General features: G+C 44.8%; 1 protein-coding gene across 1 annotated transcript; it reads right to left on the bottom strand.

Annotated features, from left to right (window-relative positions):
- Positions 1-393: 393 nt before the first annotated feature.
- LOC149364752 (tyrosine-protein kinase CSK-like) lies at positions 394-21,660 on the bottom strand. The gene is made up of 13 exons (XM_089574683.1): positions 21,406-21,660; positions 20,594-20,710; positions 17,049-17,159; positions 14,781-14,881; positions 11,815-12,034; positions 10,175-10,340; positions 9,959-10,055; positions 8,623-8,784; positions 8,203-8,302; positions 7,380-7,475; positions 6,775-6,861; positions 4,926-5,060; positions 394-2,780 (listed from the first exon to the last, which is right to left on the bottom strand). The coding sequence occupies exons 3-13, from the start codon at positions 17,157-17,159 to the stop codon at positions 2,730-2,732; spliced, it is 1,326 nt and encodes a 441-aa protein (XP_089430809.1). The 5' UTR covers positions 20,594-20,710; positions 21,406-21,660; the 3' UTR covers positions 394-2,729.
- Positions 21,661-22,438: the final 778 nt, after the last annotated feature.

The raw sequence follows: 22,438 nt of genomic DNA, 5'->3' as shown, positions 1-22,438 counted from the left end.
TAAGAACTGAGAGCACGCAACACTATTTGTTAACATGTGAACGAAAATTAAGTTTCAGAAGGTGGACTAATAACTTGGCAACAGTATTGTGCACCAGAACAAGTTCATTACATTAATTAACATCAGTAATCCTTTGACATGCATTACTAATTAACCTCAGTGATCTTTTGACATGCATCGAAGTATTTCCAATGCAGTTAGCATTTATGGAATTGACAGCCTGACCTTCTTGTTGGCAAAGTCTGCAAGCACAAGCACTATCGGGATCAAAAGTTTACAGGACGTAAGCATGCAGAAAAAAATTTCAGTGCAGTCACAAAATCCAGTTGCGTGAAGTATGTCGCCTGAATGCTTTACCCACTTACAACAATACCACCTCACTGGGTCCCGAAGTAAAGCTACAATAAATTTATTTCTAAGAACACGCGTCTCTTAAATTTAGATCACGATAGTAAATGGCTTATGGAGGCTTACAGTCCCCAAGCAACTTAGGTTATGAGGGACACCACTGTGAAGGGCTCCGGAAATTTCGACCACCTGGGTTTCTTTAACATGCATTGATATTGTACAGTACACGGGCTTCTAGCATTTCGCCTCCACCAAATTCGACCACCACGGCCAGGATCGAACCCACATGATCGCGATAGTACAATTATGCTACTTGAAGAAAACACATTTCACATCAGTTATAACGGCCACATTTTTTGTTCAATTTAGGAATTTTCATTTCCACTACCAAATTATTCAGGAGCTGCAAGCCTATCAGTGATAGGCATAAAATGCAGAGCAAATTCAGGACCTATAACTTGCAAAAAAAAAACTGCATTCTGTCGTAGTGAAAGCAGTTTCCAGAGAGCTGCGTAAGACTGTAAAAATGATCCAGAAGATGTCGTAGCCAGCCACTACGACGTGGACTTTTCCTTCCGTTCTTTTTTTTTTTTTACCACATGGCTTACTTGGCTCCCTGGCATTGTACAGAGCAACAAAGCATTACCAAGCTGTGCACACAGCATAAAGCGTGACTCCTGTTCATTTTGGCACAGCACAGAACAAAGCATCTGATATGGAGCAACGAAAGTGCTCACGCAAAAAGTACCTTGAAGGCTTGCTGGAGACAACGCAGCGATTTGATTGCATCTGTCATTCAATCCAGTGAACCACCCTAGTATACAAAAAGTGCACAAGCAGGGAAAGGCCACAGTTTACAGACATCACAGAAGCGGACGTGTATGTGAGCCAAGAGCCACAAAAACAGGCATGTACACCGTGGCACCTGCTTCAATCGTACACATGAGCAATCACACACACACGAAAAAATAAGGATGGGGACGTTGAGGGGCCTGGCTGGTTTCAATTCAGCATTGAAAAAATAGTGAGCACATGGGCCACTTCGAATAAGTCTTATTCACCTGCGCTGCAATTATGTATTTCAATAATAATGAACATCTACCAACTCATCTTTATGATTCGTGCGGTTCTCACAACAGTGCACACATGTAAGGTGCCGAATTACACAAGCCTCCAAATTCAAAAATTACAATTAAAAAAAATGACAGAAGAGAACCCTCCAGCAATGGTCCAAGCAGGACCAGCCCTCACAACAGTGTGGGAAAAAGAAGTTGTTGGCAGTTATATTATACGCGTAGATACGCAGATCCATATCAAGGATATCTCGCAGCAAGTGATTCAAGTGATTGTAGCTAGTATAGAAGAAGATATGCACACTCCTTGCCTGCCTCATCAGGTGACCATGTTATATTATCTCAAAAGAAAGAGAAAAGATCATACAGCCGTCTGAAGTGCGGTGGCACTTTGGACAAGAGATAGCTTGCTAGGCTATTCCAAGCTAGATAATATCACGTCTGTCTGAGCAAGTCACATTTTACCTGCTCATAGCGTATGTTCAGCAGGAGCGAATACACTGTATATAGTACGCAAACCTCAGCAAAAGGACCTGCAGGTACAAACTCCTCTCCATCCAAGTTGAGTATCTCCCCCCCACAAAGTGATAAGACAGCGATAAAACGACTCTGCTTCTGCGGAGAAGCATGCAGGAGTCATAGGATAAGATAAGAAAAAAAAAACAACAACACAAAACTGCGATGTAAAAATGGGACATTGCTGCCCCAGTCTAAACAGTTGCTCAGTGGCCCACAACACAGCAGGAGGGTGGAAGGCAGTGAGGGAGTCTCCTAAGGAGGGGTCTGGGTCTGAAGGTAGGCCGTCACCAAGAGTGCAAAGGCACCCGCCGCCACGGAGACACGTGTGCGGTGCTCTCCCTGTCCGCCACCCGATGACTGCTTCTGAGCAGCAGCAGCATTCAACGCACTGCTGTCCCACATGTCCCACGAAGCTGCTGCTGCTGCCGCAGTTTCAGGGTGGCCAACGTCTGCCTCGCTGTTCACTGCTTCTGGCTGCTGTTCCCTTTTCTTGAGACAGGCCTCAGCAGCGGGCTTCCCTGCACCTGCAGGCATGGTCAATGCATTCCTCAGTAGTTCTTGGTCAACGCCTGCTTTGGCGAGCTTCGGTGTAGCGTTGTCAGCTGCAGCACTGTCAGCGCCAGTCACCAAGTTGTGGCACACGTGTCCTTGCACCTGCCTTAGAGTAGCGGCGTTGAGAGCAGCAACGGGAGAATGCTCAGCGGTTGCCTCGCCCTGGCCACACAGGGGTGCCTCGTCGTCCTCGGAGCAAGAAGAAGTTGCCTCTGAGATGTCACTCGAGGGACGTTGTCAGATGGCGTTCTGGGCTTCGAGACGCAGACCCTGCAGCTTGCGCAGCACCTACACAGAAAGAGGCCCTCATAATACATGATGGGGCTGCAAAACTGCTGCCCCACTTCCCTGCTCATGGCTGCCAACAATTGAATCTTCGTGACAGCCTTTTGGGGTTAACAGTACTTTTAAATCGTGAAAAATGGCGAAAAGGTCCGTTTTCTAAAAATCAAAGTATCTGTTTGTACGACTAAGCAAACAAGGGAAGGGGAATGAGGGGCTCGTTATAAATATGACAGAAGCCAACAGCCACAGAAACCAAGGGGCACAGGGGATTTTTTTTAAATTAATTTATTTATTTTGTGGTGTTGATCAATTTATAATATTACTGAATATGTTATCGCTTAAAGCTAATTGATTAGAAAAGCAGAAGAAAAAACAACCACATGCCGCCGGTGGGATCCGAACCCACGACCCAGCGCCTGCCCCCCTTCGCAGGCCCTTCAAAGCCTTTGTTCATTACACACCCCCCGGATATAAGTTTTTTCCACTATTGCAGCTTAACGAATCAAGATTCACCTCCCTCCCCTTCCTGACACGCATCCCCTCTCACACCACATTCCTTCCCCACCCCCGGGGCCTTCCTCCTCGGAGCGAAGGCCCTATTTAATCCCTGCCAATGATGAACGCTTTGCCCTGGACGAAGACAAGTCCCCTTGTCGAAACGTTGGCTCAAGCAACCTGAGGTTTTCCCCTCCCTTGTTCATTTTGTGATATTTGTACGACTAGACATTTAAGGCAGAAAGCTGGGCTAGTTGGTGTTTGGATTGAGAGGACATAGTAGTAGCGCTAAAAAACAAGGACGACAGGGTAGAGAAAGACAACACAGGCGCTAGTGTGTTGTCTTTCTTTACCCTGTCGTCCTTGTTTTTTAGCGCTACTGCTATGTCCTCTCAGTACGACTAGACATCTTGCAGAAACCCAGAGATGGTTGAACAAGTTTTCTGCCGTACTTTGCCAAGTCTGCATGCTTCCCACAAGGTGTAGAAGAGAAAAAAAATTGCAGAAGAAAAGTTGACGAAATATAATGCTAAAATTCGGTGCACTTAGTTTTGGTAGCATCGCTAACAGGCAAAAAAAAAAAAAAAAAAAAGAAGAAAACTGGGCTGCCCGTCTTTCATCGCTCTTGCCGTTGCGTGCACCTCAGAAGAGCGCGGGCGACCCTGCAGCATGCAATTCAGGTTTGAGTGGAGCTAATTTGATGACCACTTGCCACGTCGGTCATTCCTAGCCTCAGCCTCTCTTCAGGACCCTGTCCAAATTAACCAGCGCGAGACCTGTAGCATCAAACCCAAAGAGTGTTCAACGCAGTAGACTTGCATCAGCACTGGCCAGAACTGCGCTGGCAGTTTGGATTATCCGGATCTCTGAATTAACGGAGGTCGAATTAACGAGCTTTTACTGTACTAACCAAGCCTTTAACAGAAATCACAGCTCATAAGTTTCGCAAACTTTGCCCTAGACTTGCACCCCATGCTGTACATTAAAAAGGAAAGCACAGTGGCTATCGTGGTCAAATAGAAAGACCATGGCTTTGACCACAAGCCCGAATGAAAGAAGGTAAGTTGGACTTTCACAACTCATTCCAGAGGCTACGGTGACCAAAAGTGTAACTATCAGGCAGGTCACAAGTGAGGCAAGAATGAACACGAGTACAGGAAATTATGCGTTCGTTCAATCTAGGCTCATACATGTCATTTACTCCTCGCTTGTCATTGGTTTGGTTTATTGGGGTTTAACGTCCCAAAGCGACTCAGGCTACGAGGGATGCCGTAGTAAAGGGCTCCGGAAATTTCGACCACCTGGGGTTTGTTAACATGCACTGACGTCGCACAGTACACGGGCCTCTAGAATTTCGCCTCCATCGAAATTCAGCCACTACGGCCGGGATCGAACCCGCGTCTTTCGGGCCAGCAGCCGAGCGTCGTAACCACTGAGCCACTGTGGCGGGGTCACTTGTCATGTCATTCCTCACATTCCTCCACACAGAAGTTGTGAGACTGGCTTTTACAGATTCTCTGCGTTTAGCAACCAAATTCACTTTCCCTCAACAAACCCCTACACAAAGTAGCCTAGAGTTAAAACTGCCCACACTCTATTAAAACAGAGGCTGTACCTGTGGCTTCGCATGCTTGTAGAAATAGATGAGCCTACCTGTGCAAAGGTGGGCCTCTCCTGGGGCTCCTCCTGCCAGGCAGCACGCATGAGCTCGTACACTTCGCTGGGGCACCCCTCGGGCGACTCCATGCGGTAGCCCTTGCTCACGTGACGTACCACGTCAGCCAGGGGCTGAACACACATGCAAAAGATGCAGCCGTGAATCTCTTGTATTTAAATTGGCACAACTTGCCATGAGCTAGCATGTTTCCTCCTTCATCAACTGGAAACAGTCGCAGTTATTTCTCATAACCTGCACACTGGCCGCTTTCGTGACGCCTAAAGGAACAATGAGGGACAAACTGAAGTTCGCCTGCATCAAAAGGTTACTGCGTTCTGATGAAAAAGGAGCTGCTTTCACTGAATGTGGATATTGTATAAGCCAGAAAAGGCCAACAAAAGAAACGCAGGTACTACCTCAGCTGGCCGTTTTCACAACGAAACTACAATGATGTCAAGACTGTTTCTCATACGCATATCTGAAGTTAGGTTATACCGCACCGAGTTTTAATTGTGTGGCGGGAAAAAAAAATTACATGCGCAAGTCAATTACCTAAGCAACTAATTGATCTTTTGCTGCCATACAAATGTCAATAAAGCCCACAAAGAATCAAACAATCAATCAAAACAAGGAAAAATTGGAAATTGTTCTCAGTGTCCCTTTAGAAGCTTTCGTGTTCCGTGTAACCACAATAATGGAGGACAAGGTAAATAAGAGGGGGTACTGCGCACAAAAAGACACGGACAAGAAGATAACACAACAAGCGCAGACTCGCGACTAACTTTATTTGAAAAACAACACTCCTTTTATAGCTTTGAACTGTCACATCACAAACAAACAAATGCCAAACAATGTGATGTGACATTTTGAAGCTATAAAAGCAGTGTCGTTTTTCAATAAAGTTAGTCGCGAGTCTGCGCTTGTTGTGTTATCTTCTTGTCCGTGTCTTTTTGTGCGCAGTACCCCCTTTTATTTACCATGATTGACCGACTAGCCCAACAACGTACGCTCTTAAATGGAGGACAAAAGTGAGGAACGCTCGAAGCGACCACATGACGTCCACACTTCCCTCCAGCACTCCACTCCTTTTCCCTTGCTTTGCTTTAGTGTTTTTCACTTGGCACATACACCTCCAATACATCTGTCTACTCAGTCTTTCACTAAAAATAAATTAAAAAAACAACAACACAATAACGACCTTAGAGCAGGAACTTCCCACACCGCAAGTGCACCTGTAAACTCCTTCAGTTCAACTCCTTCTGGCTTCTGTGTGCAGCTGTTGGGACCAAGCATGGGACCAAGCAAATAGTCTGGGTTAATAAGACCCCAAGTTGGGCTAGGTGGTTTTTGTTCATTTTTGAAGTACGTATATTCTGCGTGACATTCTTGTCAACACAGTGCACAGTGCAAAGATTGTTGGGTTTAGTCATGCACCCTCTTCCCCCTGTTACTGCACAACTTATCTAGGCCGCCAGAGCTGCGCAGAGTGCCACGCAAATGCCTCGTGAGTGGCGTTGTGTAGTGTTGCCAAAGTTTGCAGTTGCTACAAAAGTTCATTTTAACTGAATCATGCACGAAAAAAGTTTGTCTTGAGCAGATTTTTTTACACTGAATCCTATGGGAAACCTATCAAATGGTCTCACATTGTTCACCTTATCCAAGAATTCATCTTAATCGAGATTGTCATAGTGGGGGACTATCAAACAAAATCGCTTTATGGACCGAAATAAGGAAAGATGTGGCCAATACCAAAAATGTCATACCACTGGCTGAGACCTTGAGGAAATGTATTAATGGTTTTGAATGCAACTAAGTGATCAGGTAAGAAAAAGACTCGAGACTTACGATTCGTGGGTACGGTACCCGGCCAAAGGAGTAAATCTCCCAGAGGAGGATGCCAAAGCTCCACATGTCCGACTTGTTCGAAAATTTCTGCGCAGAAGGTGAGTTCAAAGAGTGAGAAACATTATTACACAAGTCACAGGCACTGCGTGAAAAGACCACTGTCCTGTGGCACACGAACATAGGCTGAGCTACAAATGCGGCTTGAGTTTCATGCACACAACCGGTTGGATGAAAGTATACCTGTCAAAAATATATTTTCTACTGAAACGACAGAGTTAAGATTAAATGCCAAATACAGGCAATAAAAAAAAAATGCATGTGAGAGCATTTCCCTTAAAACATTTCATTTCTGCACTAGAAGTTAAACTGTAACCTTGGCCCAGTGACAGGCAATGAAACAGGTGCCGAAAAAAAAAAGAAGAAGGAAAACCAGCACAACCTGAAGAACAAAGTCAAAGCTGTTCGATTAAACTAAGCAAGTAAAAGAGGTAGAAAATATCTGAGACTGTTAAAAGCTATAAGAAAGATGTCACCACAAGCCACCACAAGTCAATATTAGTGCATACCGGTAATTACAATACAGTGGCCCTTTGCTCCACACTTACGTTGCATTTGAGTGCTTCAGGGGCTGTCCACTTGATGGGAAACTTGCCACCTTCCAAATTGTCACTCTCGTCTCTAGCAAGCCCAAAGTCCGAAACCTGCACCGAACAGCAACGTTCACTTCAGAATGTTGAATTTACAACAACTCTATCTTGTCATCAAGGGTGAGTATGTGCATGAAATTTTTCTACTGGACCTCATAGCTGCAGTCTCGCATCAAACAAAACAGCCTTAACACAAGTGGCAAGTCATTTGGTGCTATAAGGCAAACTTAGTCTAACAATTTTCTGCAGCAATGGCAAACATTTATTAGTGCTCTGTGTTTTAAGCTCAATGGATCAAGGTTCAATGGCTGAATAAGTGCCTGTTCAAGCTCAGAGTGACAGGATTTGAAGGTGCAGACCCTTTTCCCACGCCATCCAACCTGGAAAGCTGAGCGCCAAGCCGGGCGATAACCTTGTACCCATTTGAAAAACCTGCCAGCAGTAGGCCAGCAGTAGGAGTCGAACCCACTCCCTCCAAAAGCCAAGGCGAGCGCGACACTACACTTGTACTCCACAGGCCAGCAGTTTTGACAATACCATTGCAAACTTTAGAATGCAACTTAGACTGCCCTGTGACAGGCAAAATTCATAATTTGCTGTCAGGTTCAGTGTTGTTACAACATATTCAATTCCTGAAGCTTTTGTAAAGCTGTCTCTCAGCATCTCATGCTTAAGAATAGTCATCTTGCTAGGATGTGTTTATAAGTCCAAAGCCAAAGCATTGCCCACAATGAGGAAGTGTCCAGGCACAAAAACAGCAAAAGCATAACAGCGTCCATACCTTGGCCACACAATCGTCCGAGATGAGAACATTCCGAGCAGCCAGGTCTCGATGCACCACATGCTTGGACTCCAGGTACGCCATGCCCGCACACGTGTCACTGCAGTGCCAAAGGTTTCACATCTTTACGCACAGCGTGCACAGTGAAATACATATAACACCAAGCGATGCAAAATATGACAAATGTTAAAGGGACAGAGACTGAGGTCACCCTGTATCAATAGATTGAGCGTTCTAATCCAAATGACGCCACTTTCACTGAAAACGGAACTTTAACAAGCTCCAAAGAGCAAGAAATTAGACGCAGGTGTTGCCATCACTGTTTTTGGAAGCAAACTGTAGTGTGTCAAGACCAATTTTTGTATGCAGACCACACAAACACAAGGTTTCAGAGATATTTGGCCAACTCCTAGTACTGACGTGGCAAAGTTGATCTGGTCGAGGCGGGTGACGTGGAGCCTTCCCCGAGAGCGCAGGTAGTCCACCAGGGATCCCTTTGCCATGTACTCGGTGACGATTTGCAGAGAGCTCTCTTCAATCACAAGACCAAGAAGCTGCACCAGGTTAGGGTGGCGCAGCGACCTGCATTTATATGACACCCATGAGTCTGGCCGCACCGACGGCCACTGGAGTTAGCTCTCAGCACACCTTTCTTCCTGTTCTGAGCAACACTGACCTGTCCATTTGACTGCTACAAGTACAGTAGACTTGTGATGATTAAAACTTGGATAATTCGTACTTTTTTTCAAAATTTCAAAATTTTGGTTGGCTGTCTTTATTTGTACTGCAACTTCTCAAAAATTCAGTGAATTCAAACTTATTGTCTTGGTTCAACTGTCCCAGAGCGCGAAAGTGCGCCAATCAAGGTAGAACGTCATGTTTGCGGTGCAGCATGAGATGAAAATGCGGCTCCTCCAAAACTCAGACCCTGTCCAAAGGGGGACCGTGTTGATCGGAGTCGTCCCGTCACCGCATAGTTTCGTTTTCTGAGCTTCACTAACAGCCCGTGATGATTTTGGCTATCAGCTGCACTTCAGAAAGCCAAGGCCAAATATGCACGCTGCTGCAGGCACTCATTGGCACGTCGCTGGTCTTTTCGTTTCTTTAGGAGGCGTCTCACCAATCCAGCACAAATGTGCATTTCCCTTGCTTCCACCTGCGCGTCCTGTGCGCCACTAATGTGCGCTCATCACGAGCTGCTCATTGTGTGCTGAAGCCTTCTTAAATGGACAACACCTCTTGTGAGGAGGCTCCATGACAACTGTGTCACACCTGTGAGGGAGGCCGCAGAAGACCTTACTATTTTGGAACCATCCTGCTATGATATTCCCGACGGTGGACATGCAGCACACCACGAGAGAACTACGAAAAATCGTCGCTGCAACATAGTTCTTATTCTAAACCAGATGAGCACTGCTGATTTTTTTTATTACTTAAATCTGCTGCGATGCAAAACGGTTCTTTGAAAGTTTCTTTTTGTAGCCATTCGATGATTCTGCCTTTGGAATCATCGAATGGTCCTTTTTAAGTTTGACTCAATGACAGTCTACCGTAGTAGAGCAACAGTCTGCTAAGCAATTGATTTTGAAATTGTACTTTGGGCTTTAAGCATGGAATCGAGCGAATGGGGAATTTCGCAACTGGAATGAACAAACAGCTTCAATGTACAGACAGATTTCAACGATGCTGGAGGACTACCCTTCCAATGAAGAGAATCAAAGACCAACCACAGACAAAGGCAACAGCAGGCACTTACGTCATCAGAGATGCCTCAGCAATGAGCATGTTCTTGCCAGACTCCTTGATTTTCTTCACTGCTACCTTCTGGCCTTTGTAGTTAGCAAGCAATACATCTGCACATGGAAGAGAAAAAGACATTCCAACTGATGACAAAAAAACTGCGAAACAAAACAAAGAAGCTGGTATCCACACAAAAGTGACATCAACATGCCATTCCCAGTTTCAGCCTCACCTCCAAACTCGCCCTTGCCAATGTTCTCAATCACTTGCAGATCCTGCTTCTTGATGGCCCAGCCAGCCATCTCAAAGGCTCGGTGGTCGATGGCCACTTCACCACCTTGCTTGGGCACCGAGCGCGAGAGCCGTGTGCAGAGACCGTCCGCATCTTGCTCGTAGTGCTAGTCAACAGAAGAGAAGAAAGTGAGACATTTGCACTTAAGTTCACACAATCATAGATCACATCACATCATTTCAATGAATAAAAAGAAGACCACTCTAATGCTCAAGAGCTTTTCCTCTTTACAGTCCACTCCTCAGTTCAGCAGTGACCGGTGGTTGCTGCCGGGGAATGCATACTTTTGGATCCAACCCAAGAAGTCAATGCACAATGCGTCAGGCATCTATGGAGGGGGCTCTCAAATTATGTTCCACAGAAAACCTGAGTTCCTTGGAGTGTTTTTTGGGTTCCCCAAGCACCTAAATATCCATGCATGCTTCAACTGCCAGCTTTCCTTTTATTCACTTTTTAGCACAGGACTAATCATACCATGACTGCTTATAGGAGACTGTTTCACTATACGGCCAGTCAATTATCAATTGAATTTGGTAGATTTATTTATTTATTCATTTATTTATGGCATACTGCAGGCCGTCAGGCCCTAGCAGGAGTGGATACAAAAACAGGCCACAAATCGAGCAATAATACTAAAGTGCAAACAGAAAACGAGCAGCGCGAAATGACACAGAAGAAAAAGAAACTAACAAAACAAACTAAAAAACAAACTAACAATGGTCACTTATCAGGAAGAAACTAACAAAACAAACTAACAATGGTCACTTATCAGGTCAAGAGACCGTACACACGAAGCTGGTAAGCTGTGTATAAGTGTGAACAGGGAATTTCCATTTCAAAGCAAATATGAAATGAATGAATACTTTGTCAGAATAATTCTGAAGCAAAGTAAATGCTTTGTCAAATCAAAGCAAGCAGTTTGTGACTATAAACATATTAATGGAAAAAGAGGCAGTTCCTTAGAACTCATTACAACAAGACCCCTAGCCATGATCTATGCCCAATCTTTACGTCACATTCTTTGCATATAAATATGTAACCAGGCCTGTCCCCTCTGCTCTGAACAAGAAACCTTTAATTTTTACAGTGACTGCTTCTTGACTTCACCAAGTGAAAAGACAGTGGCTGGTCTCATAATGGAGCATAACAATAAGTTCAATACTGGCCCGGTTTTACCTGTCACAGAGAAAAGTGACAGATCACTAAAGAGACATATGAAAGAAGACCACTACTCACAGCCTTGGCATCAACCCTCTGCATTTGGTAGCCACAAAGGCTACCCTTCCAAAGTGCCAACATTTACCATAAGGCTGCTGCTCATCAATCTTTCCAAATGGTTGCGAACAATTTGAAATATTCCGAGGAAATTCATCTCGCTCCGGTTTTCACAGCAATGCTCAGGACGAGACAGGAGGGCTCGTTCACCATGCATATTTTTCCATTGGCTCTTTATTTTTCTTTCTACTTTCTATTCTCTTTCCTTTGCAAGACATTATTACATGGTCACTACCTCGCACCGATATCAGCATGTGCAGAGCCCCGCTTCACGGCTGAGGCCCACGAAGAAATTACACACACACCTCGATCAGCTGTGGCAGGCCCTCGAAGTACTCCTCTTCATCGATGGTCAGCTTGCCCAGACGGTAGATGACACGGTAGTGCTCCACTTTGGAGCGAAAGCAGACGCAGAGCGTGTAGTCACCCGGATAGTTTGTGCTCTCGCGCACCAGGAAGAGCCCGTCTTCCCGAGGCTGAAGAAGCATCTCTGCCCGCTCCCGGCTGATCTTGCCATGGAACCATCTGCACATAAGACCGGACACTCACCCTGGGTGCAACACAGGACGTACTACTCTCATGATGTGCCTGCCTAAAAAGGCCGAATTCCAAATTCCACATTGAGCTCACTGGTCTCAAATTATTTTCCATGATTAGTATTACCATCAGCCCAATTACGTGCACTGCACAACAAAAGACTCCCTAACCGGCCTCCATTTAACCTTCTCCTGCATCAGCAGCGGCGAACCATCGGAGCAAACTTCCCAATCTTAACCAAGCACTTGACTCTTTACCACTCCCTGCTGCGCTTGCCGTCCCTTGAAATCCACTCAGTTATCCTAATTTACCATTATATGCCCTGCCAATGTCCATTTCCTCTTCTTTATTTCAGCTATAGGATATCATTAAATCATGTTTGTTCCCTATTCAAATCTGTCTTCCCGTTTCATATCATTACTCCTATCATTTTCCTTTCCTGGCGCTCTGTGTAGTTATCATACGTTTTCTTATGTTACAATTAAAGCAAACTTATCATAATCACACCGCCTCTAACAATCTTCTTCCCACATCGCTCTCTGCTGGTACCCAGCTCCATCATATATCTTTACTCTACACTAATCAAAGCAGGAGAGAAAAGGAAAGATCATTATTATGGCGTAAACTTCAGCAATGAAAGGAAAGGAAGCCTGTCTGCTCATCGACGTTAAAGGGACACTGAGGAGAAATTGAAGTTGACTTGCATCGACAGAATACCAGCTCCTGATTACAAAAACGCCAGTCATACTGACAACAAAGCTCTTGTAACGTAGAAAAGAGCAAGAAACAAAATACAGGTATCGCCGCCACAGGCCAAACTCGCAAGTACAAGCTTCATGACGTCATAGGACAAAACAGTGTTGCTAGAACCAATAGTTCTAGCAACACTAGGACACGAGAAGCCACGAATCACTGAGGCGCAGCAAATGCATGCGCAAATCTCCTTGATGTCACCAGATGGCGCCACGTACCCGACAGCTACGCGCGCTCCTGCAGCGCCGGGACCAATCAGCGCCTGCTCACAGCGGTAGGGGGGCTCCCAGTATTCCGCTAATGGTAACAAGGTAAACGGTATTATAAAGGTGTCTATTTGAGAGAACTTCGTTGACGACTTCGAGAACGGGATCCATTGTAACGCTGGCAAAACGCCGGTGCAAACGTAAACGAAGCGTCGGCCGCAATAGCCGATAGATGCCTTCAACGTGCGGCCGGTGGTAGCTTTCTTTTCAGCTGCTGCTGGGCCGCACTGCTGGCTGCCAGAAATCATGGAGTCTGCGTTACGTCATGTGCACGTCATATTTCACGTCACTTAGTCCTGTGTCGTCATAGGAGAATCCCAATTTGAATCAGAGTGGTGAAAAAAACTTTTTCAACTTCGAATCCAAATTTCTTAGAAATAAATGCATCTTTCGCTGCCGGCCAAGTTGCAACAAAGCCATGAAATGCCGAACTATCGGATTTTGCTATAAAAAAAAATATTAATAGAGCTCTCCTCAATGTCCCTTTAAGGCAAGAGGACTAGTTGGCACATTATGACAATGCCCCAATGAAAACAACTCCTCTTGTTGAAATGTTAGCCCCTAGGCTGAGACCTGCCGCCTCTTGTTCCAAGTTCGCACCCTAATCGAGGTGTAATGTGCTGTTCATCACAAATATGCTTGTGGTGCCCTCCAGCTTTGGCCTCCAGTCAATCTTCATCCAAGGGCAAAAATGTGCATGACCTCTCCATCAACGCAATGCTCCACTTGAATCTAAGCCACATCAAAAACTGATATTGGAAAAAAAACTATTCGCTTGTATGCTAACCAAATCCATCAACTCAGGTGCTACCTTTTAAAACAGCAGCATTCTTTGCTGGACCTACTTGATCGAACTCTTCAGTACACCACATGCCGTTGTGCCAACAGAGGTGCTCAGTAATAACGAACTTTGCTGATCACCGAGCAACGATACATGAGCACAGGTTATGCAAACATTGACACAGATGCTATCAAACTTTTGGCAGCGAGCAATAATGGCAGCCAAGAGAAGAATGCCAGGCTTCCACTACAGAAGCAATTACTTAATAGCGAACGCAAACTACAGCTTTACTAAGTGCCATAGTGGTTGCTCCAAAGTAGTTAGTTGATGTTTAAAAAAACGTCTTGCTGGGCAAGTTGGTAGACAGAACACAAGACAGAAAGACGGGATGAAGCGCCACTCAGTGAGTGGCGCTTTGTCCCGTCTTTCTGTCTTGTGTTCTGTCTTTTTTCGCGCCTGTAACCAAAGATGAATAGTTAGTTGATGGTTGGCATAACCCAGCATGTGCCACGAAACTACAAAATCAGGAGGCCCCAAGCTGACGATTCAGGGCAATTGTTTTCCACATAAGTAATGCAGCAAAAATCTCTTTAATTCAGGCTTCAAAGAAGTGGGAAAAGATGTCCGAACTATCCAAAGGTCAAATTATCACACGGCTGTAAACAAAAAAACAGAAAAAAAAAACACTTGCATCATGACCAATTTACTTCGTGAAAAACTGGGCAACTGTCATCTACTTTTGAGATGAAAACAACGAGGTAATGATAACTTTTCGCGACGCCGTCACATTCTTTAATATGCTGAAATACACATTACGGCTGGCTGAAGTGTGGCCAATAGGTGCCAGCTTTGAGCATCCTTTCCTTTAGCTGAGAACACATCAAACTACTTCTCTAAGACAAAGAAAACTTTGTAGCATGATTTTCAGACTCACGGCATAGAGTTGAGCTTGACCTCTGCCCTGCGGAGGATGTAGTTGAGCGGTATGAGGCCTTCCCGACCATCACTGTGCCGTGCCCGGAACCAGTTGCAGTCCTGAAGGGATAAAGGAACACAAGCCAATACACATCGTTAAGAATGCATCACAACCAATACACAAAAATAAGTTTTTTTGGTCAATAGAATGCAGCGATGACAAAAGCCACAAATACTGCAGAGAACACGAGAAATTTTAGAGGTTTTAAAGGGACACTGAGGAGAGAACTATTAATATATTTTTTATAGCAAAATCCGATAGTTCGGCATGTCATGGCTTTGTTGCCACTTGGCCGGCAGCGAAAAATGCATTTATTTCTAAGAAATTTGGATTCGAAGTTGAAAAGGTTTTTCCTGCCGCTGTGATTCAAACTTGAGATTCGGCTATGACGACAGAGGACTAAGTGACGTGAAACATGACGTGATGCAGACTCCGTGATTTCTGGCTGCCAGCAGTGCGGCCTAGCAGCAGCCGAAAAGAAAGCTACCGCCGGCCGCACGTTGAAGGCATCTATCGGCTATTGCGGCCGTCGCTACAGTCGCTTCGCTTACGTTTGCACCGGCGTTTTGCGAGCGTTACGATGGATCTCGTTCTCGAAGTCGTCAACGAAGTTCTCGCAAATAGACACCTTTAGCATACCGTGCACCTTGATACCGCTAGCGGAATACCGGGAGCCCGCCTAACGCCGGCGAGCAGGCGCTGATTGGTCCCGATGCTTCAGGCGAGCGCGTCGCTGCCCGGCACGTGGCGCCATCTGGCGACGTCAAGGAGATTTGCGCATGCATTGGCTGCGCCTCAGTGATTTGTGCTTCTCGTGTCCTAGCGTTGCTAGAACCATTGGTTCCAGCAACACTGTTTTGTTATGTGACGTCATGACGCTTGTACTTGCGAGTTTGGCCTGTGGCGGCGATACCTGTATTTTGGTTCTTGCTCTTTTCTATGTTACAAGAGCTTTGTTGTCAGTATGAGTGGCGTTTTTGTAATCAGGAGCTGGTATTCTGTCGATACAAGCCAACTTCAATTTCTCCTCAGTGTCCCTTTAAGCTGCAGGAAGGTTTAAAATAAAAAAGTACAGAAAAATGCAGCCCACTGTAGGTCAAAATGAAACCCAGGTTTGGTTCAGTGGAGTAAAACTCGGGCTCCCGTCCACTTTTATCCCCTCCAGGCACTGTATATAGGGGTATGCAAATAGCACTTCTTCAATACCAAATAAAATATGAATAGTGCAGCTAATGGATATAACCTGAATAGTCTCACAAATATTTGTAACTTGTACGGATATTCCCACAAAATGAATAAACGTGCGAAAAAGCAAAGCCGTGTGCCACTAAAGCTGTCAACAACACAACACGGGTCTTCAGGAGAGGGTACACAATTTGGACACACAAGTCGTACACACACAAGTGAGTTTATTACCTCTGTGGCCGTCATGGCATACGTGTCGAAAAATTACCATTTGATACTTATTATGACAACGAATAGATTAGTGCCACATCTCAGTATATGAAAGCGGGTGAGAGCTACGTATGAGCCATGGCCTCCAGAGGTCAGGCATCAAAGCACAGTTTGCTAAACCTGCCTGAGCTCTTTTGCATCGCACAATATTGAAGGCCGTGCATGAGCACTGTGAACACTCAGAGACAAATGTCAATAGTCAATACAATCCTCTAGCTTTTCAAATATCAATGCTGGTTAATGGGGTTTAACGTCCCAAAGCGACTCAGGCTATGAGAGACGCCGTAGTGGAGGGCTCCGGAAATTTCGACCACCTGGGGTTCTTTAACGTGCACTGACATCGCACAGTACACGGGCCTCTAGAATTTCTCCTCCAAAGAAATTCTAGCCGCCGCGGCCGGGATCGAACCCGCGTCTGTCGGGTCAGCAGCCGAGCACTATAACCACTGAGCCACCGCGGCGGCCTAAATATCAATGCACTATTCATCAGCTGTACACTACTGACAACACAACTAACCTGTTAAAAAGCAGACAGTGGTATTCATGAAATAACAGCATTATAAACAGCACAAAATAGCAATAAAAGGAACAGCTAAATGCAACACGCCACAATTATGCTCAATATGTTTCAGTGCATGTTATATGGAATGGAACTGTATGCAATATACATTCCACTGTGCTATAACGAGAAAAACACACAATAACAGTAATGAAATCAAAAACTTTTAACTGAAAGGAAAAGGATCTCAAAGACATGGTAAAACCTCTCACCGGAGTGTCGGAGACAATGGTCATGATGTCCCCCTTGGTAAAAGACAGGTCTTCACTTGACTTGCCATTGAAATTGTAGCGGGCGACCACTTCCGTACCTGACGGCAACATCTGCACAAAGTCAGAAGAGGGAGAATTTGCAGCTCAGGCTTGCCTTACAGGTCTCACTATATACGAGCTGCACTACATATGAGTTGCTCACTTCCAACAACTTCTGTGTTTTGAGCCTCTTTTTGCTTACAAATTAAAGTCACCCTTTCCTCAAAATTTGTGCAGAAGAGGCATAGACTCCACCCAGCCTCCAACCATGATCAGATGGGGTTTCTGACAAATGCTTTAATTCTAGGACATTATTAATGTAAACCATAGTTTGGCTCAGTTAGTTGGCTTCATAGAGTCAGTCTTAAACGTTTTCATTCCGAGCAACCTAAAACATTCATGTCCCAAGAGAAGTCACTGATTGGGTGACCCCTGTTCATGACCATAATTAGCAGAATTGAAAGCAAAATTTTTACGTGACAGCGTAAGGAGCTCATTCTTCTGAAAACTCGGTGTCGGACAGCATCCTGAGCCAGTCGGAAAAAATCTGAGATGTTTAAAATGAAAACAGAAATTAGCCGGCATGGGGATTCAAATCCAGGCCTTCTGCATGCCAGGCAGACATGCAATGCAGAGGCCATGAAGGGTCACTGGTTCAAGTGTGTTAGAGGGGCACCTAGTGAATGCGTTGTGGTGTGTGTGACTTAGATCAGTTTGAGATGAGTACTGATGTCACAGTCATTTCTAGAAATACAACCATATACATTTAAATATGCTAATTAGGCATCAGAAATTAGGCGGAATGAAAAGGCAGTGTTATGATGCTTCACTGTACTGAATCAAATGGTGCACATGTGTATGAGTATGTAGTGGCATAGTATGTTGTGCAGTGCAACCTAGATAGTGATTGGTAATAGATAATTGTGACTGGCAATCGTTAATATGATTGGTAATGTGATTGCGGATAGGTAACCAGTCAGAAATGAGAAATAAAAGGAATAAAGAAGAAAAAACGAAGAAGCCACTATTGCATCTACTCTTAAGGCGAAGCTTAAGCGTCCTCCTAATTTGTAAAGCAGTCAATTCCTTCTCGTGTATGCATGTTCATAAAGCTTCCCATGTCAATATATATTTTATACACATCAAATAAACACATTTTTAAACAGCACAGATAAGAAACAGATTTTAATAATTCTACGAACAGATATATAACTGAATCAATAAAAATTTTTAAAAAATCCTGCCCCCCACTCAAAAAAAAAGTTGCGGGTTCCTAGCTTCCTGCTGTTCACTATGATATTTCAGTTTTCAAGCTGTAGTTACCTCTTCTCTGTAACTTCTTTCTATGTGAGCTGAAAGTGGCATTTTTGTGAACTCAAACTACTACCACACACGCCACTCCACCATGCTTTGAGGTCATGTTCACAGCATTTCAACGATTAGTCCAACTAGGAGGACGAGGTTCTACGGCAAGCAAGTAATGTTGTGGATATGACTTCTTTCAGAGGTGGGAGGGTGTATGAAGGCTGTGCTGTTCCTCTGTGTGCTGTGTGTTCAACCATGCTATGATAAACCACCACCATCTTCTAGCTGCAAGCGGCCTGCACAGGTAAGAGCACATATACTCCGTTTCATACATAGCAGGCAACGCTGCAGAGGCTGCTGAAGTAGTGCGTCCGCGAAACTATATTACTCCACCACGTATCATTCGTTCTTCTCCAAACTCCGGTCATTGTTTGGACTACAAAGAGCGGCATGAAATGATATAGTAGCATTGAAAATCTCGGTCGATACTGTGAGACGCTCAGTGTTCGAGCTTTCTGGCCATAATTTTCACAGAGTGTCAACAACTTTTTGGGCGCGGATTTAGTAGAAGCCATTTGCCCTACCAACCACGTATCATACTGCCACGTGTACTTTTTGCTTCTCGAAATCTCGACGAGTCGCAGCACGAAAATGTGGTAAGAGATAAAACGAAGCCCAGGAGGTGTCAGTCACGGCACTTAAGATTTGTCGCAACAAAATATGTTTGTGTTCGCTTTAGTTGTATGGCGAACTACTTTTTGCGTGCGGACTTAGCCTGCGCGAACAGACGCGCTAGCTTTGGCAGTATTGCCTGCTATGTATGAAATGGAGTGTAGGTCATTGGCATTAATTACAATGAGCTGCCAATCAAAGTGAGCCAATTGATGGTGTTGTGAGCAAAGTCCCAGATGTATAAGTAAGCATGGCAAGCCTCTGGACTGGACCCATGGCTTTAATATTAACACCGTACAAACTCAGACAGACTAAGACGAGTTACTGCTCAGCCACCTACTCATCTATACATCCTCAGGGTCAGTGGTAGTGGGATAGAATGCACCTCTACATGTTGGTTGGTCTACTTACGTAGTAACAAAACAATGCTGAAGACGAGGACAAACAAAGAACTCCAGAGAGACATGGTGCTGATTAAATAGAGGTAAATGTCTGTCTTCGTTCTTAGGGCTGTTTTATTTCCAGTATTTATCACAGCATTTGTTTCACAGTGCCATTTTTTAATGGTGCCTATGCTCATTCAGTAAACCCAATACAAAAGGTCATAATATAATTTACATACAACTAAGAATAGTGACAACACATTCAGCCTTTATCAAACCGTCAGGCAGCCACACTATAGCGTAGGAAGCATCGCATTCGCTTCTGAAAACTGCCACCAGTAAAGAGAACCTGGCATCTTGAGTTAAAAAAAACATTAAATATTTCAATACAGGTGTATGGCTTGATTTTAGTAAGATTACTGTATCTCACTCAGTGAAGCCAAAATAGAAATGTGTGCACCCATTTTCTGCTGCAGGGCCCTTTTAAGAAAGTGATGCAATTTTAATGCCCCATGTACAACAGCTCAAATATTTTAAGTGCTTTCTTGACACATAATTGAGCAAAAATGGTAGTTCAAATAACTGGTTAACTAGCGTTTGATAATGTCATAAGGCTGCATATTTCTAATGCAACAACTTCAGCTGTCCACTTTACATAATCTCACACTGCAAAAACCAGTAATAAACATGAGGATGATAATAACAGGACCGCTGGTGACATCCAATCTTTAGAACAACTTCTATACAAAGTCTGAGGAAGAAGCAAGAAATGAATGGTGATAGCAAGCATAACACAGCTCCTCAAGCTTCCAGTATTGTGCAGTCTTCTGTGAGCAGCCAGCAAATTAAAGTAAAAACAGCACTACACCAGTAACACCCATGAACAATAAGCATAACACGCCGGACTTAACGTGGACGCTGGTCCATGCATAATGCTGCTGCAGTAATTTGAACGGAAGTGAAAGTGTGAGGTTTCATTCCAAACTGGATGGCTCAAGTTTTTAATTTACACTTGCTTTTAAGCTGCACGTGCAAATAGAAGACAGCGCACAGGACACTGAAGTGCGCCAACACGCCCATAGGGATGTCCCACAGACATTCTATACAGAGATCGGAACTACGAAGATAACGGGCACATCTACTCACTTTGTCAACAGCTCGCTGACAGCATGTCAGAGGCGCTCAGCCATGGCAGGCAAGGACAGGGTTGCTTTCAGTGCCGCTTTTGCCGGCGCAGGACATTCCACAGGCCAAGCAACTCTCCTGCACGGCAAGAAGCGTGCGATTCGGACCCCATGCGAGTGCAACCCGACACCGCGGAAACGCGACACGCGTTCTGCGCGTCCGTCGACTTGCAGAATGCGTTGCGTTGTTAGGGCACTGCGCAATCGCTACTCGGAGGGCTACTTTCGTCCAGTCAAAAACATGCAAAAGCTTCACGGCTGCGGCACTCGTAACGACGATCACGACGCTACCAACCAGGAACGATTAATCGCTCAGGGCGTGTTGCTCTCTTTCGCACTGAAGTGTCGCCGCAGTGTCAAGGGGCATTCCAAAGGTGTGCGCTTTATAACACAAAATGTTAGCCATAGATTAACTTAGGCCGATGACACCTGATCAGCACTCTTTAGTAAGAGGCTGCTGTAAAACGGCATGCAAACGTCCACAGGAGAGATCCACTCTCTTCTTAAAAAAACAACATAAGTGAAGCATGAGGTTATCGATCGCTACAGGAACATTGCGTATGTTATGGAGCAGCTTGTCACACGAAAAACCTGCACTGTATTTCCATGGGTCATGAAAAAAAAACACAATTCCACGCACAACGACTGCAATGAACTACTAGTCTGGAGCAAAAGCCGCTCGACAGCGCCTACTGTACGGCCTACGCGCTAAGATTTTTACGTACGGAACGCTTAATACGGGTTAGGCTTACAGCTCATTAGCTAGATACTCACGGCTTCGGATAGGGAGTACTTTGGACTATAAAATTCCATATATGTCTAAAGGAAACCGCAACGGTAACATTCCCACACTGCAGTGTTGACTCGGTGTCACCCATAAAAATCTGCCATTGCACCTGGCAGCATTTTGATGCCTGCCTTTCCTTTGCTACGAAGTCAGTTTCTGTTTGCTTCAAAGAGATGGCGCCACGCATCTAAACATTCGAGGATTCGACGAAATCGAGTCCTTTCGAGCCTGTGCAGCATTGAATAATAAGTGTGCGTTTTTTTACGGTGGTCGTCATGACGGTGGTCGTCATGTGTATTACTCCTGTAAGGATCTGATGCAACATACCTTGGGGACGCATTTCTCTATCATTTGTAACTTATGACTCATCGCCTATCGTCCTCAATACAAATGGGAAACAGTTTTTGCAGTCTTTTAAAGGGCATGTAGGGTGAGGAAGATCTTTGTTCACTATGAATAATTGCAACTTTGTGCATCATTCATGCGTCCATAAATTTCAGTCCAAAATATTTAGCTTCACGAGAGGACTTCCTAGAACTCGAGACGCCGGCGCCATCTTCCGGTGAAGTTGCAAATATTTCCAAAATTTAAGCCAAACGATGACTAAAATAAAACCAGAGAGGCCTTTGCACTTCCTAAAGAAATTATGGTTAAAATTTGAGTAAGAATTGCCCAGACAACTCTATTAGGACAAAACAAACTGCATTTAATAAACGTAAACAAGTTCAATAACAAATTTAGACACCATTTCTATTTCGGTAGTTTTAAACAGTGTTATTGCGTGAAAACAACTACTTAAAAGGGCGATGAAATTTGTGTCCGATTGCTTTTTTTCGACTTCCATGTTATTTCATTCCGTCGCAGGTTTTGCCGTCATCATGTGCGCTAAATGAAAAATGGAGTAAGCTAGCGAGGCGACCGGCCTTCTTGGTGACACCGTGAGCGATGAATGCCGACGGCCGCCACATAGAGCGCTGCAAGTTGGGAGGGTGCGGGCCGCGCCGCTTCGCTCTCGCGACA

This window comes from Amblyomma mixtum, chromosome 2 (genome assembly GCF_055824585.1).
Source record: "Amblyomma mixtum isolate Tamu chromosome 2, ASM5582458v1, whole genome shotgun sequence".
Taxonomy (NCBI): Eukaryota; Metazoa; Arthropoda; class Arachnida; order Ixodida; family Ixodidae; genus Amblyomma; species Amblyomma mixtum.
The sequence above is the reverse complement of the archived record's forward strand: the minus strand, read 5'-3'. Positions and strand labels throughout refer to the sequence as shown.

What these genes read in the sequence shown, in the direction of transcription:
- LOC149364752 (XM_089574683.1), bottom strand. Translation starts at nt 17,159, where the DNA reads ATGTTGCCGTCAGGTACGGAAGTGGTCGCCCGCTACAATTTCAATGGC. An exon ending in GCTGAGGCATCTCTGATGAC is followed by an intron (nt 8,785 to 9,958) that starts GTAAGTGCCTGC and finishes ATATAAATGCAG; the next exon opens with GTCGCTGCGCCACCCTAACC. An exon ending in AGAGGCCCACCTTTGCACAG is followed by an intron (nt 2,781 to 4,925) that starts GTAGGCTCATCT and finishes CTTTCTGTGTAG; the next exon opens with GTGCTGCGCAAGCTGCAGGG.